Consider the following 27,953-nt stretch of genomic DNA (forward strand, 5'->3'; position numbering starts at 1 on the left):
AAAGAACTTTGAAACCAGCTGGTAACATTAAAAATCTTGCCACAAATGGCCAAGAGCAAATATTAGCCATCGGAGAGCAGGATTCAGCAGACAGTTGCCATGAGGGCAAGGTGTCAAGGAGCACTTCTGAGAGGGGAGCAAAGAGTATCACACACCATACACAGCAGCACTTTTCTCTCAGTACAGATTTTATTACAATTTAATTACCAGCTTCATCCCATTACAAAAAAAATGCCATTAATTTGTATAGAATTAAAGAAAACATATGTGAGGATAAATGATTACAAAGACAGACCCTGTGAAGTGCAGCAAACTGTTTTCATTACTTTGTGTAACAGCAACGCTGATTACACAGTTAAGGCAAGTCATTTTTCTGGGCTAATGTTTGTGTATGCACAACAGCAGTGAAAAGCATCCACAACGGCAGTCATTGACCAAATGTTTTAATGTTTTTAATTTATTACAGTATGAGAAAAAAAAATCACAAATGAAAGAAGGAAGAAAGGTAACTTTGCCTCAGCAGCTTCCAACACTGCAGGCAACAGCTATCAAGTAGCCCTGCATGCCCTGGAGTGAATCATCACTTCATTATAGCTCTCACTTGCAGGCACACCATCCTCCACTGAAGTACTTTAAATAGCAGGCTGTCTTTAAATGGAGCTGTGCAAATTCACAGTATGATCTGTCACTTCGCTTCCCAGCCCTTCGGAAGCAGACGGCCCAGCCAGCCTGCCTCAGCCATTCAGGGGGCTGGGGCCAGCAGCCTGCTCGCTGCTCGGGGGCTGCAACACCACCTAGCTCTCCTGCTGGAACCTAGGGACCCCAGGCACTACGGACAGGACAATCAGAGTTCAGCTTTACTTAAAATCAGAAAGCCCCTTCACGTGAAAAAGCAGGGAAAAATGATGACTTTTGGCTAGGTATCAGCCTTGCAGGAGGCAGGGCCGCACAGCACAGCACATGCTGGTGCTGCTTGATATCCTGCACGCTCCCACACTTTGGTGGCCACACTTCGTCTTGACCATCTTTTCCCTGAGCGCTGTGTTCAGCCCTCCAGATGAGGATTGCTGACCTCATAGCTGCTTGGCACCTTAGCCCTTGATGCTGCTAATGCAAACATTTTTCAGCTTCAACCAGAGTAGCACAAGGTGAGACAAGGTAAGTGGAAAACATGGCTGCTTTTTATTAGCTCCTCTATGTCTAGTGTATGTTTATCATGACATTGACAAGAACGGCCTCCATCCTCTGCACGCTCAGCCACCTACTGAATTGCACACAGCCAGGCCAAGTTCCCTGCACAGGCAGCTAGGCGTGCTCCTCAGCACCAGTGCATCTTCAGCCATAAATGCCAAGCTGTTCTCGACAGGGAAGCTGAAAATTTGCAGCTGGCAGGCTCATCCAGAACCCTACCGAATTTATTTTGAAGTAAATAACACTGCCTGCCTAGAAGGACCTGACTCCCAAGCAGGTATATACGTGCTTCCTCCGGGACCCAAATACAGAATTATCACTTCATTTGTCTGCGTTTGCTGCACAGACACACTTGTGGAGAAGCGTATTAAACCTTGGCATTTGTTCCTGAAAGAAAAATTTTCAGAGAAAAAGAATGTCTCCCAACAGGCTCGCCTGCAATGCTCTGTTCTACCCCAGAGAAGTACAAAACACCCACTGAAGTTCTGCCCAACTTCTTTAAGCCTTTTTAAGGACTATGATAGTGCAGGGAAAGGGAAGGAAAGGAGCCTAGTCATTGCTTTCTCTGGAGACTGCATATTGCACAAGCCTCTGCACACGACAGCTTTATAGCTACCCTCACTTTTTAAATTAAAAACTAGCGCTGATAAAGGAACAGATTATCTTCCATTCTTTGCTGTCAGGTCCTGTCACCAACAACAATGGGATGAATCTGAGCTTGTTTTTCCTCCCTCCTCCCAGCCCTAGCCCTGGGGATAGCTTGTCCTGGAATTTTTTTCCTGAGAGGCATCTTTATCTCAAGCAACCTCAAAAAGAAATACAGCCAGAGCCTTCAGTAAGCCTTCCTACTCCCTATGGTTTCAGAGGCTCAAGAAAGCCCCTTGGTGTAATGATCTGGGAGGACCATGTGCTGCTGCACAGCTGCTGTGCTCCTGGGGCAGTTTGGACTTGGGAGGGCTCCTGGCATTGCTGGGCATCCTCGAACCAGCAAGCACAGCAGGGTCTCACCTTCAGGTTAAGCAAGGCACCGACAGCTTCTGCAGGTGTCAGTAACAGATCACAACAATTTGCAACCTGTTATTCTAAGGGTAACGTGGTAAATGACCTAAGCAGAAGGAATCTGCCTAGCAGCAATGAGACTTCTGGTTTTGCTTTAAAATGAGGTGCGACTGTTGCCATTATTTCAAATAATGTTTTTCATGTAAAATGGAATACGCTTCTTCTAATGAGGTTTCGAAGTTGGCTTCAAGGCAAGGATTTAAAGCCTCCTTGGAGGTCAGAAGTATTTTTTCTAGTCCCTTAAAAAGGGGTTGATATAGGATTTAATCAGGAGTGGGGAGAGTAACAATTCATTCCAAATGCTATAAATCAGAGATGGTTTGCTGGAGAAAATCCACCTGTTGTCACTTTTAACAGAAGGCAAGGCACAGTGGAAACAACAGACCTTAATAAAGCCCTTCCCAAGATGGAAGGCAGCACAGCAACAGCTCATGGTGTAACACAGGCAGCAGAGCCTTGCGGTGTGCCCAAAGCAGAGCTGTTTGGCAACGCTATAGGAAACACTCAGCTCTGTCACTGTTCTCTCCCTAATAAGATTCCCCATGGAGATTAGATTGAGCAGACACAAGAGATGGTGGGATGGAGGCAGGGGAAAAGAAGTCGAAATAAACTGCTCTGCTGGGTGTTATTTTGTTTGCCTGGTATTTGTATCATTTCAGATTTTACGCTGCACCAATCAGGCCATTAAGTGTTTATAACATCCCATGGCCCGCTGCTGATCTTGGGGTATGTCTGTCTATACAAACCACTGCTCTGCTGAGAGCTGCACAGTTACCCCAGGGGAGCTGTTACTGAAACGCCAGCTCTGCAAAGGAGTGGCTGCAGCTGTGTAAAAATATCCAGGCCAGCTCCAGAGCAGCTGCTTCAGGTGCCGGCAGCAGCAGAAACCCCGCAGCCAGGAGCTCAGCTTGGCTCACCTGTCCCCAGAGGGTCAGAAGGAATGCTTAGCCAGGTAGCTGGTGCTGACTTGCAGCATGCTTGCAGCAGTACCACAACCAGGCTGCAGCCCATTTCATTTCACCTGGGTGTTTCAGGTGAGCTGCAGTCACTGCAGTGATGACCATCAGGATGCACTGTCAAGATTTTGCCTACTGCAGACTGCGGCTACTCTTACTTGAGGTTGGCTCTTGCCTCAGTCACTGCAAAGTAGTAGGTTAAAACATTCCGTCACAACAGTAAAAACTGGGGAGCTTTGAGCCCTTTTTCATCACTCAGACATTTCCTGAAAATACTCCATGGGTCTTTTATTTAGAAATTTGGCCCTGTACCCACTTCCTCCTCTGGAATACACTCCTGCTACAACATCTGGTGAGTATTGTGCTGGAAAGAAATACAGTTACTACAAGATAATTTGCCCTGGAGAATATGATGGCATTTTTATAGCATAAAGTTTAAAGCTGGAAGACAATCTTTGGTCTGGATGTTTTGAGAAATCCACTTCAAATGACTTCATTTCTCCAAAAGCTCTGTCACTTGAATAAGATGCAGCAACATCACAAGTTACCATGCACTGAAGGATCCCATGTGAAATTCTAACGGCTTTCAATTTGATTCGGAAGTTGCATTCCAGTGAAAGAGGAGCCACAAAGTATCTTTCTCACCAAGTACAGGGAAACAGTCACCCCAGGTTCTTCATGTACTTGAACAGGCCATGGAAGAACTACCTACTGATAATGTCACTTCTCACAACCATTTGTACTGAGCTAGGCAGGAGCTTGGTTAGGTTTCCAAAAGCTAAGAAAACCCAGATACTTCATTTGCAGCCCTGACTCCCTGAACCTCCCTCAAGAATTTTTGTTTTACTCTGTATGCTGAAAATGCGTTCTGCAGGTTTTTCAGGTTTCATCTTCTAGACAAAAAACACATAAAACAACATTATGAACAATCGCAGGCTCTTCAAGTACATATACACATTTTTGGCCATTAAAAAAGTCACAATACTAAGTCCCTGCAAAATACTGTGAATTACTCCAGTTTCTTGGATGTACAGTCCCCAAAACACCTCACTGGTACAGACAAAGCTAACTCTGAAAAATCTTAGTAGTTTCAAGTGCTTCAGATCAGACATTCCAGTCCCCAGGACCCTCCACGGGCTGGGCACTAGCCTGCAGGAGTTCCAGTGCATTTAAACCATGATGAACAGCTCAACATGAGCACGAACAAGGCAGGTGTGGTGAGGCACAAACGGGATTAGAAAACATGGCAAGGATTAGGCATACACAAAGGTAACTGGCACTGAAAAGCTCTGTAGGTACCAGTAGGTACCTGAGGTCAGGTAGGTACCAGTAGGTACCTGAGCTCAGGTAGTAAGGATAAAGGATCTAGACAAAACAGACAATCCAGAGATGGAAATCCATTTCTTAGTAAGGCTTTGAGTGTGTGTGGTGTGTTTTTAAGTGCTTTTCTTAAATTAATTATCATAAAAGACAGTGTAGCATTCTTTAAACAGTTACGTTCCTTCATTCCAGTACAAAAAACATATATGCAAAATATGGCTTAAGACCCATGATCAGTTAGGATATAATTTTATAGCTTGTATTAAAAATACTTTTATCCAAATGATAAATATTTTAAAATAAGCGTTTACAAAAATAAATGGTCCATTCCCATAAGGAAGGACATATATAGCTGAAATTCTGAATACATCTTCAGGCAACACAATTATTGATGAAGCTAGTTAATAAAATCTTTGGTATGAGAGTATAGTACATTAATATTCATGCACCGTTGTCTTCCCTTGGCAGATACACTGTACAGATGTCTAAGTGAAGAGGCAGCTTTTCCTTAATTTCTTGATATGTCTTCCAAATACAACATACAAATATTTCTAACATGTCTTCCTATGATAATAGGAGAAAAGCCCAAGATTCTCCTGGCTCTTCCTATGACTTTCGTATCTAAAACAGAAATGAAGATGGGAGGAAAGAGAGAACATGAACACAGTTAAATTTCATTCTAGCTAGTGCGCAGCATCTAGGAAAAATAAAAATCAATACAAAAATTACTCTAGAGGAAAGCCTGTTTCCTTCAATATTGTATGCATCAACAGCCAAGACAGGATAATGATGAATGTGAGGACTGCTGCAGTCCCAGGCACACAAATAGGAGGTTACTGAGCTAGGTAAGGAGGCAGTTTTGCACTTGAGCATGGCCTTGGATATGAGGGTGGTGTGAGTGTGGAATGTCACATCCAGGTCTGGTGGTCCTGTTACACAGGGGGCATTGCGACTCTGCACAGATACAAAAGAGTAACAAGAACTGGATAAAAGAGCCTTGGAAAAAAGACTTGGAGAGCTTTAGCAGCTTATTTTACAGAGTCGCTCAAGTCATCGAGGCACCAGCACCTCCACAGGGAGACAACATGAAGTGTCAATTGGCACAGAAACAAGGGATTAAGGGCTCTAATCTGGTAGAGAAAGGCATAATAAATTTTCAGCTGGAGCTGAAAACAACTTTGTAAGATACACACTTCTAATACTCTGGACAATTAACTGGGATCAAGGGACGTGATGGATCCTGTTTGTTTTTTTGTTTTTTTTTGACTGGTCCATGAATGATTTTCTGAAAATGCGTCTGTAAAATGCTGATGACTGAACCCAATGAAGGAAGGTGATGGCAGCTAAGGAAGCACAAGAGTTAACCTCAAAGGTCTAATGGTTCTCTGTTAATCTTAAACCCTGACTCTGTGGAAAGTCCAGCTGAGGGACTGATCTGGGAGCAAAGTGTAACAGCCCAGACATCACCCGAAACATCCAAGAGCCTGTGCTACAGATCAGGGATAGCAGCCCACAGCTCCAGAAAAAAGAAAAAAAAAAGAAAATGACAATGCCCAAATATGACTGCTGTGACCAAGGTGTAAGGACCAGAAGGCATTAATCTAAAATGAAGTTTGGGCTCTGATCCCCACCCACCCTGTAGAGATGGCACTTCCCCCAGCGCGTGAAGGCCAAGAGGAAGCAATCCCGCTGAGCCAGCTGCCCGCTCCTGCTGGTGCTGACTCGCTGGTTCCCTGCAGCTGACCCACTGGGACATGCCAGTGCCCTTCCTGCTAAGGGTCGCCACCCTCACAGCAGCGCTGGGAGAGCAGAGGCAGGGCTGGGAAGCCGAGCAGGTACCTGCCCTGGCCAGCTGTTACGGAGCAGACAGCAGGGAGAGCAAAACCCAGAGCCAGCAGCAGAGGTGATGCTGTACCTGTTTGGGCTCAGCAATCAAGCAGAGCCCCATAGCCCTGGAACCGGTTGTGCTTCAACAGCTCCAGAAGGTGTGGGAGCCAGGAGGTTTGGGGCTGCTTTCCTGCCTCTGCCTCATGGCTGCTGGGAATCATGACCCATTGCTATAGCAACAGGAGCTCACGTGGCTGCTGCCTTTAAAAAGGGCCCCTACTTGCGGCATCTTCTGTAGGCAACCTATCCATTATTTATACCTCGGCATGTCTGAAGTGCAATTTGTATCCTAACCTCATTAATGAATGATGACACCTTGACCCGCTCTATTAAGTAAGCCATGTTAGATCAAGAAGCACACCGCTCTCCCCAGTCACGTGCTAAAGTAAGGCAAAAGAGAGAAAAAACACCGAGGTACATTACCTGAGTGAGAGCAATACCAAAACAATGCAAATCCTGCAGCCACGCTAAAACAAGTGAGGAAAAACACTGGACCTAGAGAAAACGAAAAAGGGAACCCATTAGGACAGAGCAGAGCAGTGGAAGTTTATCTCAGTTCCTAAATCATCAATTGCTTTTAATATGCATAACTAAGTGTATTCAAATGAAGCTAGCACATTCACAATTATGTATGTGCTGTACCTAACCTACTATGAAGTACATCTACTACACCATAATTAATTTTTACTAGTTGCTTTGACATCATTCACTGTTTGCCTCTTCACATAACTGTATTCTACTAAACTGAAGTGAGAGCTTCCTTAGGTGTTTTCTTAGTATGAAACTTAGCAAAAACGCCTTTAAACACTACAACAAAATGCTAACCAGATTACTGGGACCTCACCCACATAATGTAGTGTTTTACTCCATTGGGTCAATGTACTGCCCATGGGGTAAGAGTACTGAGAAAATACAGCACATGAGATTGCAGTCCCTTACAAGCAGGGCTTCAGGGTTTTGTTTTATCCCATTTTTTGCCTTGTGCCTATCTCCTTTTTCCCTAAACAAACTGCTACTCTCCCTGAATCCTGCTGTGGAGGCAGCACGCTCAAGTTCCACTGGGTTCAATCATGCAAAGTCATCTTTCTGTAAGAAGCGTGCAGAATCAGGCCCTGTAAAAATAACTAATGCTAAAGAAGGAAAACAGAACCAATGCCAGAAGCCCATTCAGTGCCAGCCATCAGTTCAGTTTCCTTGATTGCAACTAGTACACAGGACTTACTTTATTCCTGTAGCTGTATGTCTCATTTATTTTAATAGCATCTATGCACACATTCATATAAAATGTAGCAGGAAGGGACTGCATGCAATTATATATACAGCTATTCACAAATTATGCTTTCATAACAAAAACAAATATTCTTGTTCCTGTTTACAATTCTGAAGTACAGAGCCACACGCATACCTCAAACCTCTCACTAGAAACACTGCTTTAATGCGTCTGCCTGGAATTACATGCAGCTTAATGCTGATGTTCAATAAAACCTTTCTAATTCATACTTATCCATATACAAAAGCCTCACAAATATTTATATCAGCTTCTTTATCATCTAATATTCTATTTATATTTATGACTTCCCTATGAATTAAACTACACCTATCAATTTAAGGAAAAACGTACGCTAGACTAACAAATCAGTGGGAGCCAATCACATGGACATGGACATTAAAGAAACAGCAGTGGAGCAACGACTTGGTTGCTCTTTCAGATGTAACCTCCCTAAGAGGGTCACTAGTAGCTGAATAACCTCCAGTCTGATGGTGGCTCTTTCATCAGCGTGAGGAAGAAGAGAAATTATTTCATTTTCTTATTTCTGAGAACCTTGTCTGATCTTCCTATTATGCTGCAATCAGCAATAGCAGTGTGAACAAAAACCTGAACAGCAAATTGGTTAAATATTCAAAGAAGTGACACACAAATATACGTCGAACTAAACTGTGTTTCTGCCCTTTGTTTCAGTCTTCTATTAGGAGGGAAACTGCCAAAAAAGCACATTTCATATAAGGTGCTTTTAATATCCCATAATTGAATGCAAATTTCTATATAAAACATCAACTAAAACTTAAATGATACGAGTTCATTATGAATTTCAAAAAATTCATCTTTCTTTCAGTTTCTTCAGCTTTTCAATTTCTTTCCAAAATATCTTTCTGTGAATAAAAAATATATGCCTCTCTGTAATCTGGGCATCAAAAAAAGCAAGAGTTAAAAAACACGTTTCCCTAAGGAAAATATAGTTAAGTTCATCCTTGCTTATTTTCCTGTCTTTCTTTTTAAATGATTTGCACTTAAATTGAAAGCTTTAAAAAAATCAAAAAATTTGAAAGCTATACAGAAAAATTGATGGCCTTGTGCAAAGCCACAGCAGCAGCAGCTGAATAGCCCTTCCTATTCAAGCCCTGAACAAATCATAGGAAATGAAGAGTTTAGCTAAAACAAAGCAAGTAAAATACCATTGTGAATATTGATTAAACTCTACGGTCTCTTGAATTTCCTGGCACTGTTTTCCTCAACAGCAGCTCAGTATGCTTTCCTCCATTAATTCCATTTAAATGGTGACAGTAAAGATATCATAAAACAAGCAATTTGTTACATGAAATGCAAGTTACATGATAAAATAAATTGCATCATAATCTGAAAAGCCATTCCATAAAGTGACAATGTATGCATTTATTTACCCCTGTCATTTAGCATACATTTCTCCATCTCAGAGTCTATCTCTGTGGAATCTGTGGTTTCTAGAAATAAAAGCAATACATCACAAGTTAGTACTCAGCTCAAGCAAACACACAAACATGATCAGCACATGCTAAATTCTGCAAAATACCACATTTCAGAAAAATATCATTTTTTGACAGCAAATATTAGCCCCTCCCAAAATAAATCATTGCTACAGTTAAACCTGGATATATTTTGATCAAAAGACAGAGTTACACCATCATTTGAATGCACTATAAATAGCTATAAATGGTTGCAGCAACACCTCTGATCTGGTTAGGCTCTAGCCACATAAGTAACATTACACACAGCCGTGCTGGCATTCAGACATGAGGGACAACTACTGACAACCACTGGCACATGAGTACTTTACGACACTCAAATTGTTTCCCAAGTGAGAAAAGCAGGAGCTAATCCTTCCGTAATGCCAGAATCTTTCATTGTGCTAAATACAAAATATTTGTGAGCCAACAACGAATGTGCTAATCTGAAAACAACCTTCTGATTTAATGTAGCACTATCCTTTCTGGTCTGTTCTTGAGTAAATCTCCATGCTTGAATATATCTGGCAGATGAAGCACTCAGAACGAACTGCTTGGCACAGATTATTTACCCAAATTCTGCTTTCAGCTAAATACTTGTACAGCTTCTTTTTGAAATCTGTAGGTGCTTTGAGCTAACATCTGGCACAAATAATTTTTGCCTCTAGGTAGCATTTTTTTTTTTTTTTGCAAAATCAAGTCAAAAAGGAGGTTGACCTTAAGAAAAGATTTTCAAGAGTTAGCAGCTATAAGGGGCTGCGTCAGGCTGGCGGGCGGTCACCAGTGGGGTCCCTCAAGGCTCCATTTTAGGGCCTGTACTTTTCAATATTTTTATAAACGATCTGGATGTAGGAATAGAAGGTATTTTGAGCAAGTTTGCTGATGACACCAAACTTGGAGGAGTTGTGGACTCAAATGAGGGTGGAAAGGCCTTGCAGAGGGATCTGGATAGGTTGGAGAGCTGGGCGATCACCAACCGCATGAAGTTCAATAAGAGCAAGTGCCGGGTCTTGCACCTGGGACGGGGAAACCCTGGCTGCACGTACAGACTGGGCGATGAGACGCTGGAGAGCAGCCCTGCAGAGAGGGATCTGGGGGTCGTGGTAGACAGCAAGTTGAATATGAGCCAGCAGTGTGCCCTGGCAGCCAGGAGGGCCAACCGTGTCCTGGGGTGCATCAAGCATGGCATTGCTAGTAGGTCAAGGGAGGTGATTGTCCCGCTCTACTCTGCGCTGGTGCGGCCTCACCTCGAGTACTGTGTGCAGTTCTGGGCACCACAGTATAAAAAGGACATGAAACTGTTGGAGAGTGTCCAGAGGAGGGCTACGAAGATGGTGAAAGGCCTGGAGGGGAAGACGTACGAAGAACGGCTGAGGTCACTGGGCCTGTTCAGCCTGGAGAAGAGGAGGCTGAGGGGAGACCTCATCACAGTCTACAACTTCCTCGTAAGGGGGTGTCGAGAGGCAGGAGACCTTTTCTCCATTAACACCAGTGACAGGCCCCGCGGGAACGGGGTTAAGCTGAGGCAGGGGAAATTTAGGCTGGACGTCAGGAGGGGGTTCTTCACACAGAGGGTGGTTGCACACTGGAACAGGCTCCCCAGGGAAGTGGTCACTGCACCGAGCCTGTCTGAATTTAAGAAGAGATTGGACTGTGCACTTAGGCACATGGTCTGAACTTTTGGGTAGACCTGTGCGGTGTCAAGAGTTGGACTTGATGATCCTTGAGGGTCCCTTCCAACTCAGGATATTCTATGATTCTATGATAAAATTATTTTTCTGAAATACAAGAAAGTTGTGCTGTTGCTATTTTTTCCCTTTATTTAGAGTCATCCCATGCAGGTTTACTCCAAGTTAGCGCTCTGCACACGTAAGATATAGGGATAACCGCAGAACAGCTTTTGGAAGGGCTTGAGGAAGAATAGTCATTTAGGCTCTCCTAAAAACATGGTCTGGAAGCATAACAGGATGGGTGAGAGGACACTAAGAAAGCAGTTGTGGAGTAAAATATCTAAGCAGCATCTTTGTTTTACTAGAACAGGCCCAGAATGATTCTTTGCCCATTTCTTGCATATTCATGCACAGAGACGAGGTGAAGCAGAGCCTCCACCTCTGCTTTGGGCAGAGATCTGCAGCTGATTTTTTTTTTTTTCTTTCATAAACTTCTTGGTAGACAAGAGGTTTTTCTGTTTGTTTGTTTGTTTGTTTTTAAAAAGGCACAAAGTCAGAGTTTCAAATTTGATGGTCAATAGGACAGAATTTGAGACAGGTCTAAGCTGATGTTCTCCTGCACAACAATTTGGTGCTACATGAGGTGTCCTGGAAAGCTGCCCTGTACACCTGCCTTCAGCCAGACCGTGAACGCTCATCTCCCACATTACAAACATCCCTCTCGGGGGGGGTGACAGCACATCACTCAAGCAGAACAGAAACATCTGAACCACTTTGCTGCAGAGCTTGAGTCACACTGGGGGAGAAAGGATTGCTGCAGAGCCTCCATGGTGCGCTCTGCATCGATGGCAATCTTACGTAGCCTGCCTGTTGTGAGGGACGTCCTCTCTAGATACTCTAGTAAAGAAATCCCCGCACTCCACGGGAGAGCACAGCCAACTCTGCACTTCTGCCAAGCTATCATTTGGTTGAACTGAGCTGATCCTTTATCTTTCTAATCCGTGTCAGCTTTGAGAGAAATAAAACCATTTTCTGAGTCACATGGAAATCCTGTTTGGCTTCAATAGCTTTGTCCATGTTGTGTGCCTTCTCCACCCTCTAGTGGGAATTAGGAGACATTGCTAAACATTTCACTTGCAATATTATACTTGAGGCAAAGAAAAGAAATCCTGTTCTAGCACAAATACTGAAGTTGTTTTTGTAATGAAAGAGAAGTCTTTGAAAGGTTCTCCTTTGTAGAATATGTTTTTGACTACTCCTATGAGTAACATAAAAGTTGCACATGTTGGAGGTCTGAAGGATAATGCCTGTAATATTCAAAATGATTCAAGTTCACAGAAATGAGAAATTGTAGCTTATACTGAAAAAGTAGCTTTTTCTGAAGAATTAATTCATATGTGGTTTTAGCTCAATATACTGCACAGATGTTTTTCAGCCTTTCAATCCAGAATGCAGACATTTGTTTTAGTTACGGAACTCGTAAGAAGCAGCAAACACATTAATGCAAACACTCTTATCACCTTACTTCCTCCTTGGGTCAATACAAGGAAACTGCACAATCTCACCATGTAGTACTGATTTAACTCAGTTATTTAAATTGTTCTCATCGCTCTGAGGATGGTGACATAAGATTGTACCAAGACACAGGGTATTAATGACTTACAACTGTTACTAGGAGTCCCTCTACATAATGCAATTGCAGATAAATAGCTTGGGAGAACCATGAGCAGCTATTTTTGCTTTGACGCAGCCTTAGCACATGTACTTGTTATGTGCTGTCTGAACATGAGAAGGCCCTCACCCTGCATGGCTCCTCGAGAAAAGCTCTCTGAATTAACCAAGGGGCAGGGATGAGCATGTTCATGTTCTAGCTAACAGTCAAAAAAAAGTTGCTCAGAGGCCCTGTGCAAGCTTCCTCTCTGCTAGTCTGTCCAGGTGTGACAACAGCACAACGCAGTGTGAGGGGCCATCTGCTCAACATCTACACACCTACCCATGTGAGTTTTATGGGTACTGATGAACCTGTGCACAGCTGTGCAGTTTCTAGTACCCAGCTGAATTCAGACCATCTACAGGGCATGTAGTCAGGCCTCGGCAAACGTGTACAGATAAGGTAAGAGCCATGTTCAGAAATGGCTTGTAGAAGATAAGAGTTATTGAACGTTAACAGAGTTTAAATTCTTAAAACATCAATACACGCTTGAAACTATATTCTTAGTGACTACACTAAGACTTCTTAAGTTGCTCTTAATTACTAAAGGCTGTCTGCAGCCTTCTAGTCAGCCTTGCAGGAAAACCTGTCGCCCTTCACCTCTAACTCAGATAAAAGTGATAGATCGAAGACTATTTGATTCAAGAGCCTGTTCTCTGAAAGGGCATGGCAGCTGCAAGGTGAATAGCAGATCAAAAGCACTGCCTTAGATCTGCTGCAAGGCTGAATCAATAGGGATTCATGTTCAGCTGAGATTCTGAGGCAGGGATGGGCCCGTTCAAGGGAGTTTGGGTATAGGATCTGGAGAGTTGGGGGCTTTGCAGCCTTCCTGTGCAGGCAGTGAAGTGGCGCAGTCTACCAGCTGTTATGTTTATGCTGCACAGACACAAACCTTTTCCTTCAAAAAAGGAAGGCTGAACAAAACTAGACAATGATGTACCTTAAAAGGTAATTACAATTTTGCCTGTTTTTTTTTCTGCCAGTTGCATGCCATACTCCAGAAATAAGAGAAAGAGTAGATTTACTTGTTGGTCTTTTGTTTCTTTAGACTTAGGAACTTTTGATCAAACAGTTTGAATCTAAATAGTGTTTGACCCACGTTACTAAAACTTCCTCTGGCACATAACTGTGGAGATTTTATAACTGGAATCAACTGACTGTTGAAGCATTAGTACTGTTAGAGATTAGTACTGTTAGATATTTCTTAAGGAATTCTTAAACTGCAGTCCCTTTGCACCTTCACTAACCCATATGCAGGAGCTTTCCCTCAAGCTGCTCAAGTCATTTCAGCATGCTGGAGGCCTAAACATATTTCCCATCCATTTTGAATATTGTTCTTTTCTCCAGTTCACTAGGCAGGGAAAAAAAAGAAAAATCAACATACAGTGATTCAGGCTTGATACTTTTCCTTAAAGAACTTAGCTTCTTTGCAGTGTAGTGTCAAATCTGAAGTTTGGGCTTCAGTCCTTCTGGACTATGTCCATGTATACATATACATATTTTTGGTGGGAAGTTTTATGGACATCAATCAGGCATGCCAGATGCACAAAATGAGCCCTAAGTGACTAATATTGTAGTTCAGCATTGCAAAGGTACATGGATGAAACATGATTTAGCAGTGTTTGCTTCATCTTAAAGTAGACACAACTGGGTGATTTACAGATTGAGATAAAGGCAAGTTTCTTAGCCACTGGGTTTTTAAGCTTAACAAATTGAAGGTTTTTTTATTCTAATACTCTGACTTGTTGTGAAGAAGAGTAAACACTGATGAAATAAAAAATCCATGAAGAGCCAATGTTACAAATAGAGAAATTGTCCCTCATATGAGCTATACTGCTGTCTTACATGTAGCACTTAAAACGTTTCAAGCATGAGTGCTCGTATTTCTAGGTTATCAAATATTTTTTGACATCCAAAACCCACCAACAAGAAGAGCTATGCAATCAAAATCCCTTACTGCTTTTTTAAAATTCCAGTCAGATGAAATCCTTACATTAAATATATATATATATACACACGTAAATAATCTGAACAGATCATCTGAAATGAGATTTCATAATACATGGATAAGGAAATCCACAATTCATTCAACGTACAAATCAACTTACTCAAGATTTTCCTGCTTGGCAGGTCATTATACAGCTGTTCAGCATTGATCTGTAGAGCTCTGTAAAATTCTTGACAGTGTCTGTCTCCTTTCTTTTGAAGGTGCTTTATCAGATATGAGAGCCTGGTATGGAGTGATGCCTTTGGATTCCTGAACTGTAAGAGAAAAGCACTCATCAGAAGAGAGACTACAACAGCTGGAGAACAATCTTATATCACTTCACGATATGCCAAGAAATAAAGATATTGAGCTCATGTTACATTTGATAAAACAATGGGCCAGAAAATTAGGGGAACCTAAAAAGGACATGCTTGGGACTCTTCAAGACCCTGAGCTCCATCTGGACAGCACTGCTTGTTGGAGAGCATATTGCCTCTGCTTTCCTTCTTTTCTTTTTTTTTTTTTGCTGTCTCAATAAAGTGACAGCTACTTCACATTTGATGTTTCCTCTGTATTCAAACTAACGTGGTACTTGCCACTCCACAATTTGATTCTGACAGCAAATAGGAAATACCAACAAATGCCATGTTTTCAGGTTTTCCCTTAGATACCTAGCAGTGATCACCCAAAAAGGTATTTTATACTACTTATATTAGTCCCAATATTGGAGTGTTCATCATCCCAAGATTACACATCTCATTGCTTCCAGAACTGCTGCATACCCAGTGCAGCATTTATGAATTCTCATTACTCAGGCACGACGGCAAGCAGCTGCAGAAGAAAGCTCTTTTTTTCTGTACTCTAAAATGTGATGAATATTAGAAGACCTTACAAAGAAAAATGAAAATGTGTACCTTACACACATCAGACTGATCTCAGCTTATTTGGAAAGCGTCCAAAGTCATTCTCAGCAAAGCATTAGATTTCATACCAGTACAGTAGATAATATTTGCAGTACATTTAGTTAGGATCAATTCATTCTCTAGGGGGATGGGAATACAATGCATCTGATATAACACTCCTTATTCTGGAAAAATTTCCACAAGGTCAAATAGATACATCAGGAATGGTAAGCTTCCTAAACGCTCAGAGATGACAGAAACTTTCCTGGACCTACATGAAAGTAGCTCGTTACTATTTGCTAAGTGTAGAAATCAATCAAAAAAAAAATCATAAATTCCTTTTTCATTTATTTTGAAGACCTTGAGGAAATTAGACCATCTTTAATTGTGCACGATACTGATTGTCGTAACTTGGTGGCTGGATTGGCTCAGCTGATGACGTAGCGCTGTTCTCCACCACCAAATCACTATTTATCCCCATAAAGTTTGACTGAGAAAGAATTAGATCTATGCTTTCCTATTGCAGAACTACTCATGTGCCAAAACTCTGAGCCTTCTGCAGACAATGCAATCAGTAGAGGGCAAGTACAAGCTGTTACAATGAGGATCTGGGCAGCTTTTAACTGCCTTTCAGTCTACACAGGTTTAAAAGATCTTTCTCCCTAAAAACAGCTACCTGTTTTTAATAGCTCAAGGAGGCCTTCCTCCATGTACAGCTAGACCTCCGGAAGATGTTACTAACTCCATCCACTTCTCAGCCCCAACAATTATAGAAGACAGCAATGAGGTGAAGAAGCAACTCAGCTCACATGTACCTGACCTAGTCTTTGAGCTGCCACCAACAGAAAACAGAGGGTATTATGTTGAGAAAAATAGGGATAGAATTTTCTTAACACAGAAGTTTTCTTGGCACTTCACTGCTTGAAGATACATTTGTTAATCCCCGAAGTGCTGAAATACTACAGAAAGAACTGCTAATATAAGTGCAAATTAAGATGAGAAAGAACGCCTAGGCAGATATTGAAGAATGTGGGCTTTTTAGTGTGAAAGGCTCACTAGACAGCACTCAGAAAAACAATGCAACATTCAGAGAGATAATAAAATTCATTAAGTTACCTTTTCTGCTTCTGTATCGGTGAGAATTTGGGGGTAGACTCTATTAAGCTGAAGGATAATTTTATCAACCACTTGCTCATTCAGTCGGCTATTGCTTGTAAGAAAATACATGTCATGTTGCAGCCGCTGACAATACGACTGATCTAAGAATAAAATAACACAAAGAACAAGACACAGTAAGTAATATCACAGTAAGCAAACTATTTTTAAGTCCTGTACATTCCACTTTCCTAACAGTGGTTAAATGCATAAAATAGAATTATTACCATCACATAAGTTTTGAAAGCCAAACTGTCTATCAGGGATATGTAACACAGCCACATGCTTTCAAAGACCTGTCCATTAAAATTACACAAGCCTGACCCCCTGGCTAGTCACTGGTACTGCCCTCTCTTTCCAAAGGCTCTAAATTATTTGGATGTCAAGCACTAACCAATATCTAATCATATTGAGAGCATCCATTCGGTCCTAATATTGTTAAATCACTGAACATTTTCTGCCATTTATAAATACAAAGTCAGATTGCAGAGCTTAAAAATAACATCTTAAACTAACTTTTCTGTAAATGTGTTTCATAGATGTTCTCTATTACATAGCACAGTAAAAGGACTTAATTTGGCTTCAAAGGACATAAGCAGCTGATACCAATACACAGAGCAGTGCTGGTCTTTGCCTGCTGCTTAGGACCCGATGATGACAGCGGCTGGCGGTACAGGACGGGGTGCAGGGAAGCTCGCCCAGACAGTCACAACAGGGCTGAGACAACTTGGCACCAATGTCACCCAACCTGCCAAGGGTTTAGTGCTGCCTTTTGTCTAACAGGAGAAGCCAGCCATGTGCCCAGCATAAACTGCCCAGACCGAAACAAAACTGGAACATTGGGAGCAAATCTCTGTTAAAGGGCCATGAATTTTTTTAAAGAAGGAATCCTTGCATTCCACCTCACCCAGGAGAGGGGAGAAAGAGAATTCAAAAGCAGTAACTTTATTTTATTTTTTTTTTACTGTGACACTGTGTGTGTACACTCAAATACTCATTCCAATAAAACACCTTTTTATATTAATCCAGACCTCTGCAAATACACAAATCCACACTTGCTATTGTTTTAGGCACCATTTCCAATTTGACAGCAATGGCTTTTGCAGGAGTTTCACTCTTAGAGCATAGCTTTCCCTATAGCTATTAGTGTGTATTGCCCATACTAAAATACAGACACAAGTTCAGGCAGGTTCCACAGGTTACTGCGCCCTTATCAGATTCAGAAGTGGAACATCTGTGACAATGTTTTAAGTGTTAACGTCTGACCTGCACAAGTGTGCTCTACCAAGTCCACTGGTCGATGTAAACTGCTAAAGTTGAGCGCATCACACCCGAGCAGCACAGGAAGAAAAAAAAAGGAAAGAAAAGGAAAAAAAAGCACAGTACCTTCCCCCTGCTTAAAGCACATGCACAGGTTTTATGGTATTTTGGCTACCAGAAAACACACCATCATCACTTCTCTGTGCCCTGTGATTTAGAGAAGACAAACAGAAGAATTAAGGAGAAAGCCAGAAAACGAATGCATGATGCACTGTGCCTATGCACAGCCCTTGCTCTTTCATAGTTGTCTTTTTTTTTTTTTTTTTTTTTAATTACACTGTCCTTTTCCTGTGTTTGTATAGCGCTAACAGCATTTGCAGGAAAGAGCTCAGGAAAACCTCCCAGTGTGATCACTGTGCAGTAACAACTTCTCTGCTGCCAGTGCCACTCCTGCTCAAACAAAAACACAGCTATTGATACTGCACAGAGCGGCATTCCACAGGCAAAACAGAACTGGAGTCACATTCTTACTTTTTATTACAAACACATTATTTTCATATGTTTCTAATTCCTAGCCTTCCCACTTCTCTCTTCCAAGGCAGACTTACAGTGTGCTTTTAGAAACACAGTGCACTGACACATTTGCTGAGCAAATCTGTTTTGTTGCACTAAGTTCAACAAAAGGACTGAAATCAAACTTCTCCTCTTCAAATCCACTCATCTGGATGCGTGACAGGCTCAGGTAGGACTGGGACATAACACCAACAGGGCCTCAGGCACCAGGGTACCATCAAGTTGTCTGTCTGTGCCAATAGGTTTTGGGGAATGAGATGCCATGTCACCTGCTTCCTCCTTGCCACCCAGTGAGGACAGATTCCTCCTCCTTCCTCTGCCTCAGCTACATGATCTGAAGTGTCTCTGAGCATCACAAACAACTCTGTACATTCTGCACGCTTACAAAAACACATTTTGAACCCGGGGCTTACAAGCTAGTAGAGCCATTAAACTTCAAATAACACCTTGACATTCAATAACAAATGACAACAAGTGCTAAAAGCAAGGCAAAGATCCAACAAACAGGATATATACTAGTTAGTAAAATAAAAACAGCACTGAAGTGTCATCTCTTCTGGTTCCCACATGCCCCGTTACTGCCTTGTCAGCACAGATTCCCATGCAGGCAGCACAAGGAAGTCTATCAGAAGCAGTTACACCTGTGAAGTTAATTGTGACCAGCTGATGATCACATTTAAGCTGAGATCATTTTCTGAGCACTCAGGTGCACTCCATGTCCTCACAGTGCTTTTCATTTACACACACTCACTGAACCATCATCAGTCTTATCAAAGGCTTTTTGCTGCCATCTGCAACCTGCACACTTGTGCACCGCAGATTACGTTACGTAGCGTAAGCCTCACTGAGATTTCAGGAGTGGCTCCATTTTCCTCCTGTTTAAGACAAAATGCTTGAGGAGAGAGCAAGACAGCGCTCTTAGCAGACATTGCTTTCTGTGCCTGCCAAGGACAAACCCTAGGTCTGGCTCAGGTGCCTGCAGGATGTTTTTCCAGTCCCATGGGCTGCTCCATTTCCAAGAGTTACCTCTGAAGCGGCCTGCTTCCTGCCCCACAAAGACGCTTCACCCACCTGTACCATCACCTCCAAACCACCTCACTTCAGGATGTAGGACTGGGTGCAAGGTTTAAAATGTTCTGCAGAGAGGTTATTGAGCTCAACACCAGTTCAACACCAAGAAGTAACCTCCAGCATCTCCCTGGCTTCTTCTGAAGCCCCCCAGCTCTCCTGGGACGCCGAGAAGTCTCTGCTCAGCCCACAGGAGCAATGGCAGTGTTCAAGCTCCTGGTAGACCAGGAAAGAGAACGCCCACGGAGGCCACCCACCAGTGCAGAACTGTGCTCCAGCTGCTAAATTAAATAAATAACAATAATAAATTCCACACCAGCAAAACCCCACCGATGCTAGCGGCTGGGACGTGGCACCCTGCCCTGAGGTGATAAGGCTATCTGGAAAGCACACACATGCATTCCAAACCCCACATGCTGCTCTGTGGCCCAGTGTGCCCAGGCCTGTCCCAGCCACCTCCTGTCCCCACCAGTGCCACCAGCAGACACCAGTGGCAGCTTGTCCCCAGGCCACTGGGCCCTGCCCGGGGCAGCCAGCTGGGCCCTGCTGTAGCACAGCAGCCCGGTGACCCGCCATGTTCTGCCCCAGCACGGCAGTGCTCTACAGCAGTCTCACCAATGCTTGTCAGTACTGAACACACCCTTCACTTACATTTTTAAATAAAAGAAGCCCAAAGCAGCTAGCTTCACACCTGCAGTGAAACTACCAACACATTTTCAGGCTCTAGGAATCCAGGAGCTGGTGGTCTGGGACATTTCACATACCCACCCTTTATCTCACTGTCTCAAAGAGGCAACAGCTATTGGAAAGAAAATCTTAAATCTCTATGCCACGGTGACTGTTTTTAAGCAGAAGCCACCGCAGCATTGCAAGGACCATCTCATTATTGGCTGGTGCTTGCCCAGAAGCCTGAAGCAGCAAAACCACGGACCTTGACCACAGCTACAGTGCCACGGCATGGCCAGACATTTTAACACCCCCCAAATGGTGTTGCTAGCTGCTGGCACTGACAACACAAACATGTCGCTATCAGGTCGCTGTCATAAACTGCTTTGTAATTTTCATTCTGCTTAATTATTCTTTCCTTAGAAGACCCCACATTGTTTTGTACATACTTCCAACTCAGGATATTCTATGATTCTATGATTCTATAAGGAACAACAAATGGGACAGAGCAAACTGGATTTTTGCTTCCACCCCCCTTGTGTACTCTCTTTCATAACCTACTTTTGCTGCCCTTTCAGATAAAAAACACGTGGCCCAGTGGCCATACCATCCTTACATTGCATTTTAGATTGCCACCTACGTTTAACACTGTAAAACAAACAAACAAACAAACAAACAAACAAATCCCCACGGCTGAATTTCAAATTTGTATGCCTGTGGTCAGTCATTCCTCACAGCAATGTGCCACTTAACTGTGCTCTGTGCTCTAATTCATGCAGGGGCCCAGGGAGCCTGAACACTGCCAGCTGCCTGAAGCCAGGCAGGTAGGCATTTCCAATGAACACCTCCACCAATATTTACATAAGGACTCACGATACTGTCTCTTACACCACTATATATTTTTATGGTGCTGTGTTCTGTTTGGTTTCCCATTAAAAGCCTCCTTCAATTTACCAAGCAAACAGACAAGATAAAGCAGAAAAATTTAAATGCAACAGACGCAAAACCCCAATACATCTCTCCTGTTCTTCATAACAACACATATAATTTGTGAACATCAGTTCTAGAAACTTAATGGTATCTGCTAGGTAATGTAAACACGAGTCGCAACTTCCTGTAAAACTTGCTCAATCATTTTCATAAACCTCACAAAGGCAATCTGACAATTAAAACCTCAAGGCGTGGGTCCAACTACTTGCATGTATGTATGCGAACTCCCTGTTAAAGCATCTCAGCAAAGAGCTGAAAAATCAACGAAATGTTAGTTTTTACTCTAATTTAGTTGTTGGCTTTCCCCTTTCAAGGGCCTACCTAAGAAAGGCATGCTGAGGATTTAAGAGGGAATCTGGCTGCAGAGAAGTGGACCCAGATTATCAAATCACACTGGTTACCAAATGTACCCGTGATGAGGAGGGACTAGTCTGCTCCTCTGGTCTGGAATCGGTGATATTGAGCTAGAAGACAGCTTGCCTCTCTCCCAAGCTTCACTTACACAAGGCCACCACTGCTACCACAAGGTAAGTGCCTTGACAGCAACTTCAACAACTTATCTTTATCTGGACGTCTTTTAAAAATAGAAGATAAAACAAAGAAGTGTTAAAATGCTCTTTATACTTGAATGTGGCATTATTTTACGTGGTCCTTCAACCTTCATATGAAAAATAAGTAATTGGGCTCTAAGGTAACCAGGAGAGCTCATCCTGCAGGTGCAGCGGCACAGTCTCACTGAGCAGAAGGCTGGGACCAGGTGTAAGTGACAGATTTCTTTCAGTCATCGCGCACTGCACAGCCGGCCTGCTCTAGCGTGAAATGTGGCATGGAAGTGACTCTGCCCTGAGGAATTCTTTTGCCCACATACATTACAGCCCCGCTGCTTTTGGTGGAGAAACACATATGCTTAATTTCACACACACGCCTGATCCCATTTGCTGACTCTAACCCTCAGCACAACTCACGCATCTCTCCGTAAAACCTGCAGAACTGATGCCAGCACTGCAAGGCAAGCTCCCTGCTCCAAGTGCCGGAGCGAAACCTTGACATGGAGCTGGGAAACAGGCGGCCTCGGTCCGGCCCCGCGGCGTGCAGCGAGCACCTCCCGCGGCCCCCGGCTTGTGCAGCACGGACCGCCCCTGCCCAGCAGCCGCACACGTCCCGGTGACTCACGAGCTGGTTTTGGCTCGCGGAATTAAATTAAACCCGGGGGCGGCTCGGCCTCGGGATCTCAAGTTTTTAGGACCCGACAGCGCCGGGGACCGATCGCGCGGCGGCAGGTAAACAAACGCGCAGCCCAGAAGCAGGGCGGCACGGAGAGGTACAGGGCAAAAACGGGGTGCTGCCGCAGGGCGCCCAGTATGAGCCAGTACAGCCCAGCACAGCCCAGCATGACCCAGCACAGCCCGGCGCGGGGCTGCGCTGCGAGCGGCGGCGCCCCCCACCCCGTGCACCGCCCGGCCGAAGCCCCAGCCCCTTCCCCAGCCCCTTCCCTTCCCTCCCGTTCCTCACCGGCCATAGCGGCCCGGCCCGGCCCTTCCTGCTGCTGCCGAGCGCGGCGGGGCCGCCCCGGGGCTGGGCAACGCCGCCCGCCCCGGCCCGCCCCCGGGCGGCCCTGACAGCCCCGTGTGTGTGTGACAGCCGTGTGACAACCGCGCACCAGCCGTGTGACAGTCGTGTGCAAGGGCAGCCCGCGTTCCTGCGGTGCGGCCGCGAGGGGTGAACCCAGCCCGAGGAAGTTGTAGGCAGCGATGAGGTCCCCCCTCAGCCTCCTCTTCTCCAGGCTGAACAGGCCCAGTGCCCTCAGCCACTCCTCATATGTCTTCCCCTCTAGGCTCTTCACCATCTTCGTTGCCCTCCTCTGGACACTCTCCAACAGTTTAATCTCCTTTTTGTACTGCGGTGCCCAGAGCTGCACACAGTACTCGAGGTGAGGCCGCACCAGCGCAGAGTAGAGCGGGACAATCACCTCCCTCGACCAACTAGCGATGCCGTGCTTGATGCACCCCAGGATACGGTTGGCCCTCCTGGCTGCCAGGGCACACTGCTGGCTCATATTCAACTTGCTGTCTACCACGACCCCCAGATCCCTCTCTTCTAGGCTGCTCTCCAGTGTCTCATCGCCCAGTCTGTACGTGCAGCCAGGGTTTCCCCGTCCCAGGTGCAGGACCTGGCACTTGCTTTTGTTAAACTTCATGTGGTTGGTGATCGCCCAGCTCTCCAACCTGTCCAGATCTCTCTGCAAGGCCTTTCCACCCTCAGCTGAGTCCACAACTCCTCCAAGTTTGGTGTCATCAGCAAATTTGCTCAGAACTCCTTCTAGTCCTACATCCAAATCATTTATAAAGACATTGAAGAGGACTGGCCCTAAAATGGAGCCTTGAGGGACCCCACTAGTGACTGTCCGCCAGCCTCATGTGGCCCCATTAACCACAACCCTTTGAGCCCTGCCCGTCAGCCAATTGCTCACCCATCATATGATGTTTTTGTTAAGTTGTGTGCTGGACATTTTGTCCAGTAGAATCCTATGGGAAACTGTGTCAAAAGCCTTGCTGAAGTCCAAAAAGATCACATCAGCTGGTTTCCCTTGATCGACTAGACAGGTGATCTTGTCATAAAAGGAAATCAAATTTGTTAGGCAGGACCTACCCCTCATGAACCCATGTTGGCTGGGACCAATGACAATTGTGATGAAGGAATATGTTTTTACTTTTTTTTGTTTGTTTGTTTGTTTTTGTTTTGTTTTGTTTCTTAACTATGATATCTGGTATTTTTCTAACAGAAAAGTTTGTTTTCTCCTATGGTAAAGATACGGCATGATTTATAATTATGACTTAAGTTGAAAACACGGCACCCAGTTAACACACTGCTGCCCTGCACAGCCCTGGGCATCTTCAGGCACTGGCTTAAGAAGACACTTTTCACTAAGACAACTTGGTTCTGTTACACAGCAAGTTCCCGAGCAGCACAACACACCCTTGCACTGGAAACAAAACCTTTGCATAGGTGGCCACAGAGACAAAAACAGCTGAAGGGTTAGCCCGTAAGAAGTTGTGTGTCTGTGCCATTTAAACCCTAATGGGTGAGGAAGTTATAGCAGTGTACTGGGATTAGTTAGACAGATGATAAAACATACAGCCCTTGCTTTTGGTGATGCAGTGTCTTGGGAGCAGACACCTGAACATTTAGATGGGACCCAGGAAGAATCCAGATCTTTCCTGCATTGCTCTTCCACAGCCTGCTGGTCCCTTGCTTCTTCCAGAAGTGCTTGGCTGCGTGCTCTATGGAAAGTCTGGGTTTATATACATATATATAGGTTTACATGCTCCCAGACTGACTGGAAGCTGTATTTGGTGCACGTGTCAGCAGCAGATTTTAACTTGCTGTGTGAAGTCTAAAAATGAGGCCAGTGCAGTGCATGGGCCTGTGGGTCCCAGCTGCGACCCCGGCAGGGTCAGGAGAGCTGCGCTCACTTGGTGCTGGCTGCAAGCAGGGGTCAGCCAGTAACAGCGCTGGGTTCGACCCGTTGGAGACCTCTGTGGGTTCAGATCGCAGCTCCTTCAGTGAGATTTTGGCCCAGCTCCACCACCGAGCTTGCAGTGCTGAAGCCTGATGCCCGGCCTGCTCAGGCCCACAGTGCAGGCAGGGGCTGCGAAAGGAACCGGGGAGGACTTTCCTCACAGCCGGCTGCACGCCCCTGCAGGAGACGGCTCAGCTAAGCCTAGGCCTGGCCACGGAGAGGGAGAGGTAGAATAAAACAGAGCCTTTGCGGGAAGTTTGCGAGTGCTGCCACTTGGCGGTGTGCGGGAGGAAGGGCCATACCCGGCACCAGCCCTGAGAAGCTGCGTGGGGATGGATACCGGGCTGTCCTAGCAGGGTCAGGCAGTCCTCAAGTCTTCCACCAGACCTCTGAGCTCTGCAATATTCTCGCCTTCGTTCTCAGCGCCTGGCCTTCCCTGCCAGGTTGGCATTTCCACCCTGGTGGAGCACTCCGGGGGCGAGGCTCCCACCCGGCATCACATCCAACACCTGCACCCTCTGAGCCTCGTCTCTGTGGGGCTAACACAGGACATCCCCCTGGCCAGCAACCCTGAGCTTTTGCAAGCCAGCCTGTTACAACCACCTTAATTAGCAAATGAAATACCCAAGACCCCACATTTACTCCTGAAAATGTCTCGGTCTATACCTCCATACTTCAAATTGAAGCAGCTTCCCTATCTTTAAAAAATGTAATAATATAGGAGAAAAAAAAAAATAATAATAAAAAAACCCACCTCCTTGGAAAAGTTTTAGTATTACAAAATAATGTGACATGGTTATGGTGCCTGCCCTTGGGAAGATGAATAGACTATAAGCATCCTGAGTTTATTCAGTTCACCCTCAGAAATCCAGATTTTCTGAACAGCATGAAAACAGGTTTTTAACTTATTATTATTGCACACAGAGACCTTGATCATGCCCATATCAAAGTCATTTGTAGCAACCTGATGTAGTAATAGAAACAGGCACCTTGTGGAAAGGAAATTGTCATTTTTATAGCTCCTCTCATCATATTTTTAAGCGAATTTCATCTGTATATTAAAATATTACAGCAATAGACGTTGCTGAGCACTGAGAAGCAGTGGCATATGGCACGATGAAAGTTTGCTTTTATGACTGTGTTATACAGCTGTGAGTTCACTGCAGTTTGTGCTCTTCTCAAAAATGTCCCTGGAGTCACTACCAGCATCTAAACCACAGACCTGAAAACCTGGTAGCCTTACTGTGACACAGACTGAAACCTCTGACACAAATGATATTTAGCAGGCAGTGTTTCTGAGCGCTGTGGAATGAAAGTGCAAAGCAACCGCTCAGGAGTGCCGCAGCGTACACTGACACACTGCCTGGAGATATTTTTGTCCTGCAGGCTCAGATAATGATGCAAGCATCAAGGGTTAAATAAAGCTTCTCCTCATGCCCGTGGCACGTCTGCCTGCTGTAACCTTACCGCCAGGAAGGTTGCTTTGGGAAGGCAGGTACAGGAGGCAGGCGGCGGGGTGCTGGGGGGGGGACATGGCCGTGTCCCACACACACACCACCCGTGCTGGGGCCTGGCCTTGGCAGGATCCGGCCACCGAGTCCCCTCCCACAGCCAGGCCCGTGACATTCAAAGAGCACAGCCAGAAATGGAGCACAGCTTTCAGGACCAGCAGCCAGGACAAGCTGGGCACAGAGGGCTAAATGAAACCCTTGTGCCTGTGAAGCAAATTGTGCTTTATTTTCAAAATGGTCACAGACAGAGCAGCCCTGGGCCAGGCCCTCGCTCCCTGCTGCCAGCCGAGCTGGACCACGGGGCTGATCTGGCTTCTCAACCTCTGGGATTTCTCTCAGGCTTCCTCCCCCCCCCCAGCCTAGCAGCCAGATGAAGCGACCTGACTGAGTTTCATTTCCCAGCTTGTACAAGGGCAGCAGATGCATTTCCTGGGTAGTTGATCTCCAACGCGATCGCTGCTTCCCCCTGCGAAACCGCCTGATTTCTTTATTTATCAAGTTACTTCATTTACTAAGCCTTTCCCTTGCCATGGTGGCGTCAGCATGCCGCGTTTCCTCATTCTATCCGTTAACTGTTAAATCACAACATGAGTCTCCACTTTCCCCCAGCTGAACGGGACCAGAGCCCTGCAGAGACGAACAAAACCCGGGTTTCAACCTAGTCTCACCCTGCGTTCAAGGAGGAGATGTGCTGGGACTGCCTGAGCCCCCCTCACTTACATGTCCTGTAGAGCATGGTCCGGGCGGCGGCGGGGCCGCTCCCCCCGCTTGTGGTGGTGGTTTTCTTTTTTTCTTTTTTTTTTTCTTTTTCCTTCTGGCTCCAGACGCCAGGGCGGAAGCTCCACCACAGAGCTTCGCTCCCTGGCGGCCCAGCCTCGGGGGGGGGCCCGGGGCAGGTTTCGCTTCTGGTGGCTGTGACAGCAGGGAGCCACCCACTGTGTCCTTGGGAATGTTGGCGGCGTTGGCAGGACGCAAAGGTTGCACAGACAGCGCAAAAACGGAGCACCCCTTGCTCCTGGCACACCGCAGAGGTTGGCACGTAGAATAAGCCCTCATATATCGGCTGTAACTCACGTCGGAAATACCACAGACAGTGCTGTGAGGTTGTACGTGGGGTGACAAAGAGCTTCACATATGTGTTCAAAACCACGCGGCTTGATATCTGATCCCTTTTTAAAAAAAAACAAAAACAAAACAAAAAAACCCAACAACAACAAAAAACAAATTATGTAAAGGAGTAAAATACTCGTCCCATTATGTGTTTTTTGTTTGTTTGTTTTTCTGAAAACCCCTAAACATTGAAATTTTGTGAAGGCAGGAAGCAAATAAAGCCAACTGAGCATCCTCCCCTTAACATAGGTGTATAAATAAACAGCTGGCAGAGCTGGTAAGCTGAGATTCAGCCCAGCTCCAGCAGAGAACAAAGCCACCGTGTGTGCAGCATCCTCACAGGGAAGTGACCACCCTGCTAGCCCCAGTGCCTCACCTGACCGCCACTGTCCAGGAAGGACAAAAAGGACATTGTGCAGCCAGCACACAGCCCACGGGCTTTATGAATTCAAGGCCAGCATCTGGGTGTGGATTTGAAGCTATTTCAGACCGCAGCTCATAGATGCAACATACCTCCTGTGGGAAACACTACTGTGACCATTTCCATACAACCCTGACCTTGAAACACGTGGATAGTCTGAACACATACGTGCTTAAGTATAGCACCAGGGATCCAGGGAACAAGCTGCTTCACTTCTGCCTTACACCAGATGAACT

At 44.9% G+C, this 27,953-nt stretch overlaps 1 protein-coding gene across 10 annotated transcripts; it reads right to left on the reverse strand.

Moving 5' to 3' along the window:
* Positions 1-170: 170 nt before the first annotated feature.
* Positions 171-27,252, reverse strand: CARD19 (caspase recruitment domain family member 19). Of its 10 annotated transcripts, none has more exons than XM_084530469.1 (7): positions 26,907-27,252; positions 17,985-18,065; positions 16,560-16,702; positions 14,663-14,816; positions 9,111-9,152; positions 6,837-6,908; positions 171-5,147 (listed from the first exon to the last, which is right to left on the reverse strand). In XM_084530469.1, the coding sequence occupies exons 2-7, from the start codon at positions 18,004-18,006 to the stop codon at positions 5,035-5,037; spliced, it is 546 nt and encodes a 181-aa protein (XP_084386595.1). In that variant the 5' UTR covers positions 18,007-18,065; positions 26,907-27,252; the 3' UTR covers positions 171-5,034. The 10 variants fall into 10 exon arrangements, with proteins under 10 accessions (XP_084386595.1, XP_084386587.1, XP_084386589.1 ...); XM_084530461.1 differs by having other exon boundaries at positions 9,093-9,152; positions 26,907-27,239; XM_084530463.1 differs by lacking the exon at positions 26,907-27,252 and adding an exon at positions 22,668-22,837 and having other exon boundaries at positions 9,093-9,152.
* Positions 27,253-27,953: the final 701 nt, after the last annotated feature.

Source organism: Aythya ferina, assembly GCF_964211825.1.
Source record: "Aythya ferina genome assembly, chromosome: 10".
NCBI lineage: Eukaryota > Metazoa > Chordata > Aves > Anseriformes > Anatidae > Aythya > Aythya ferina.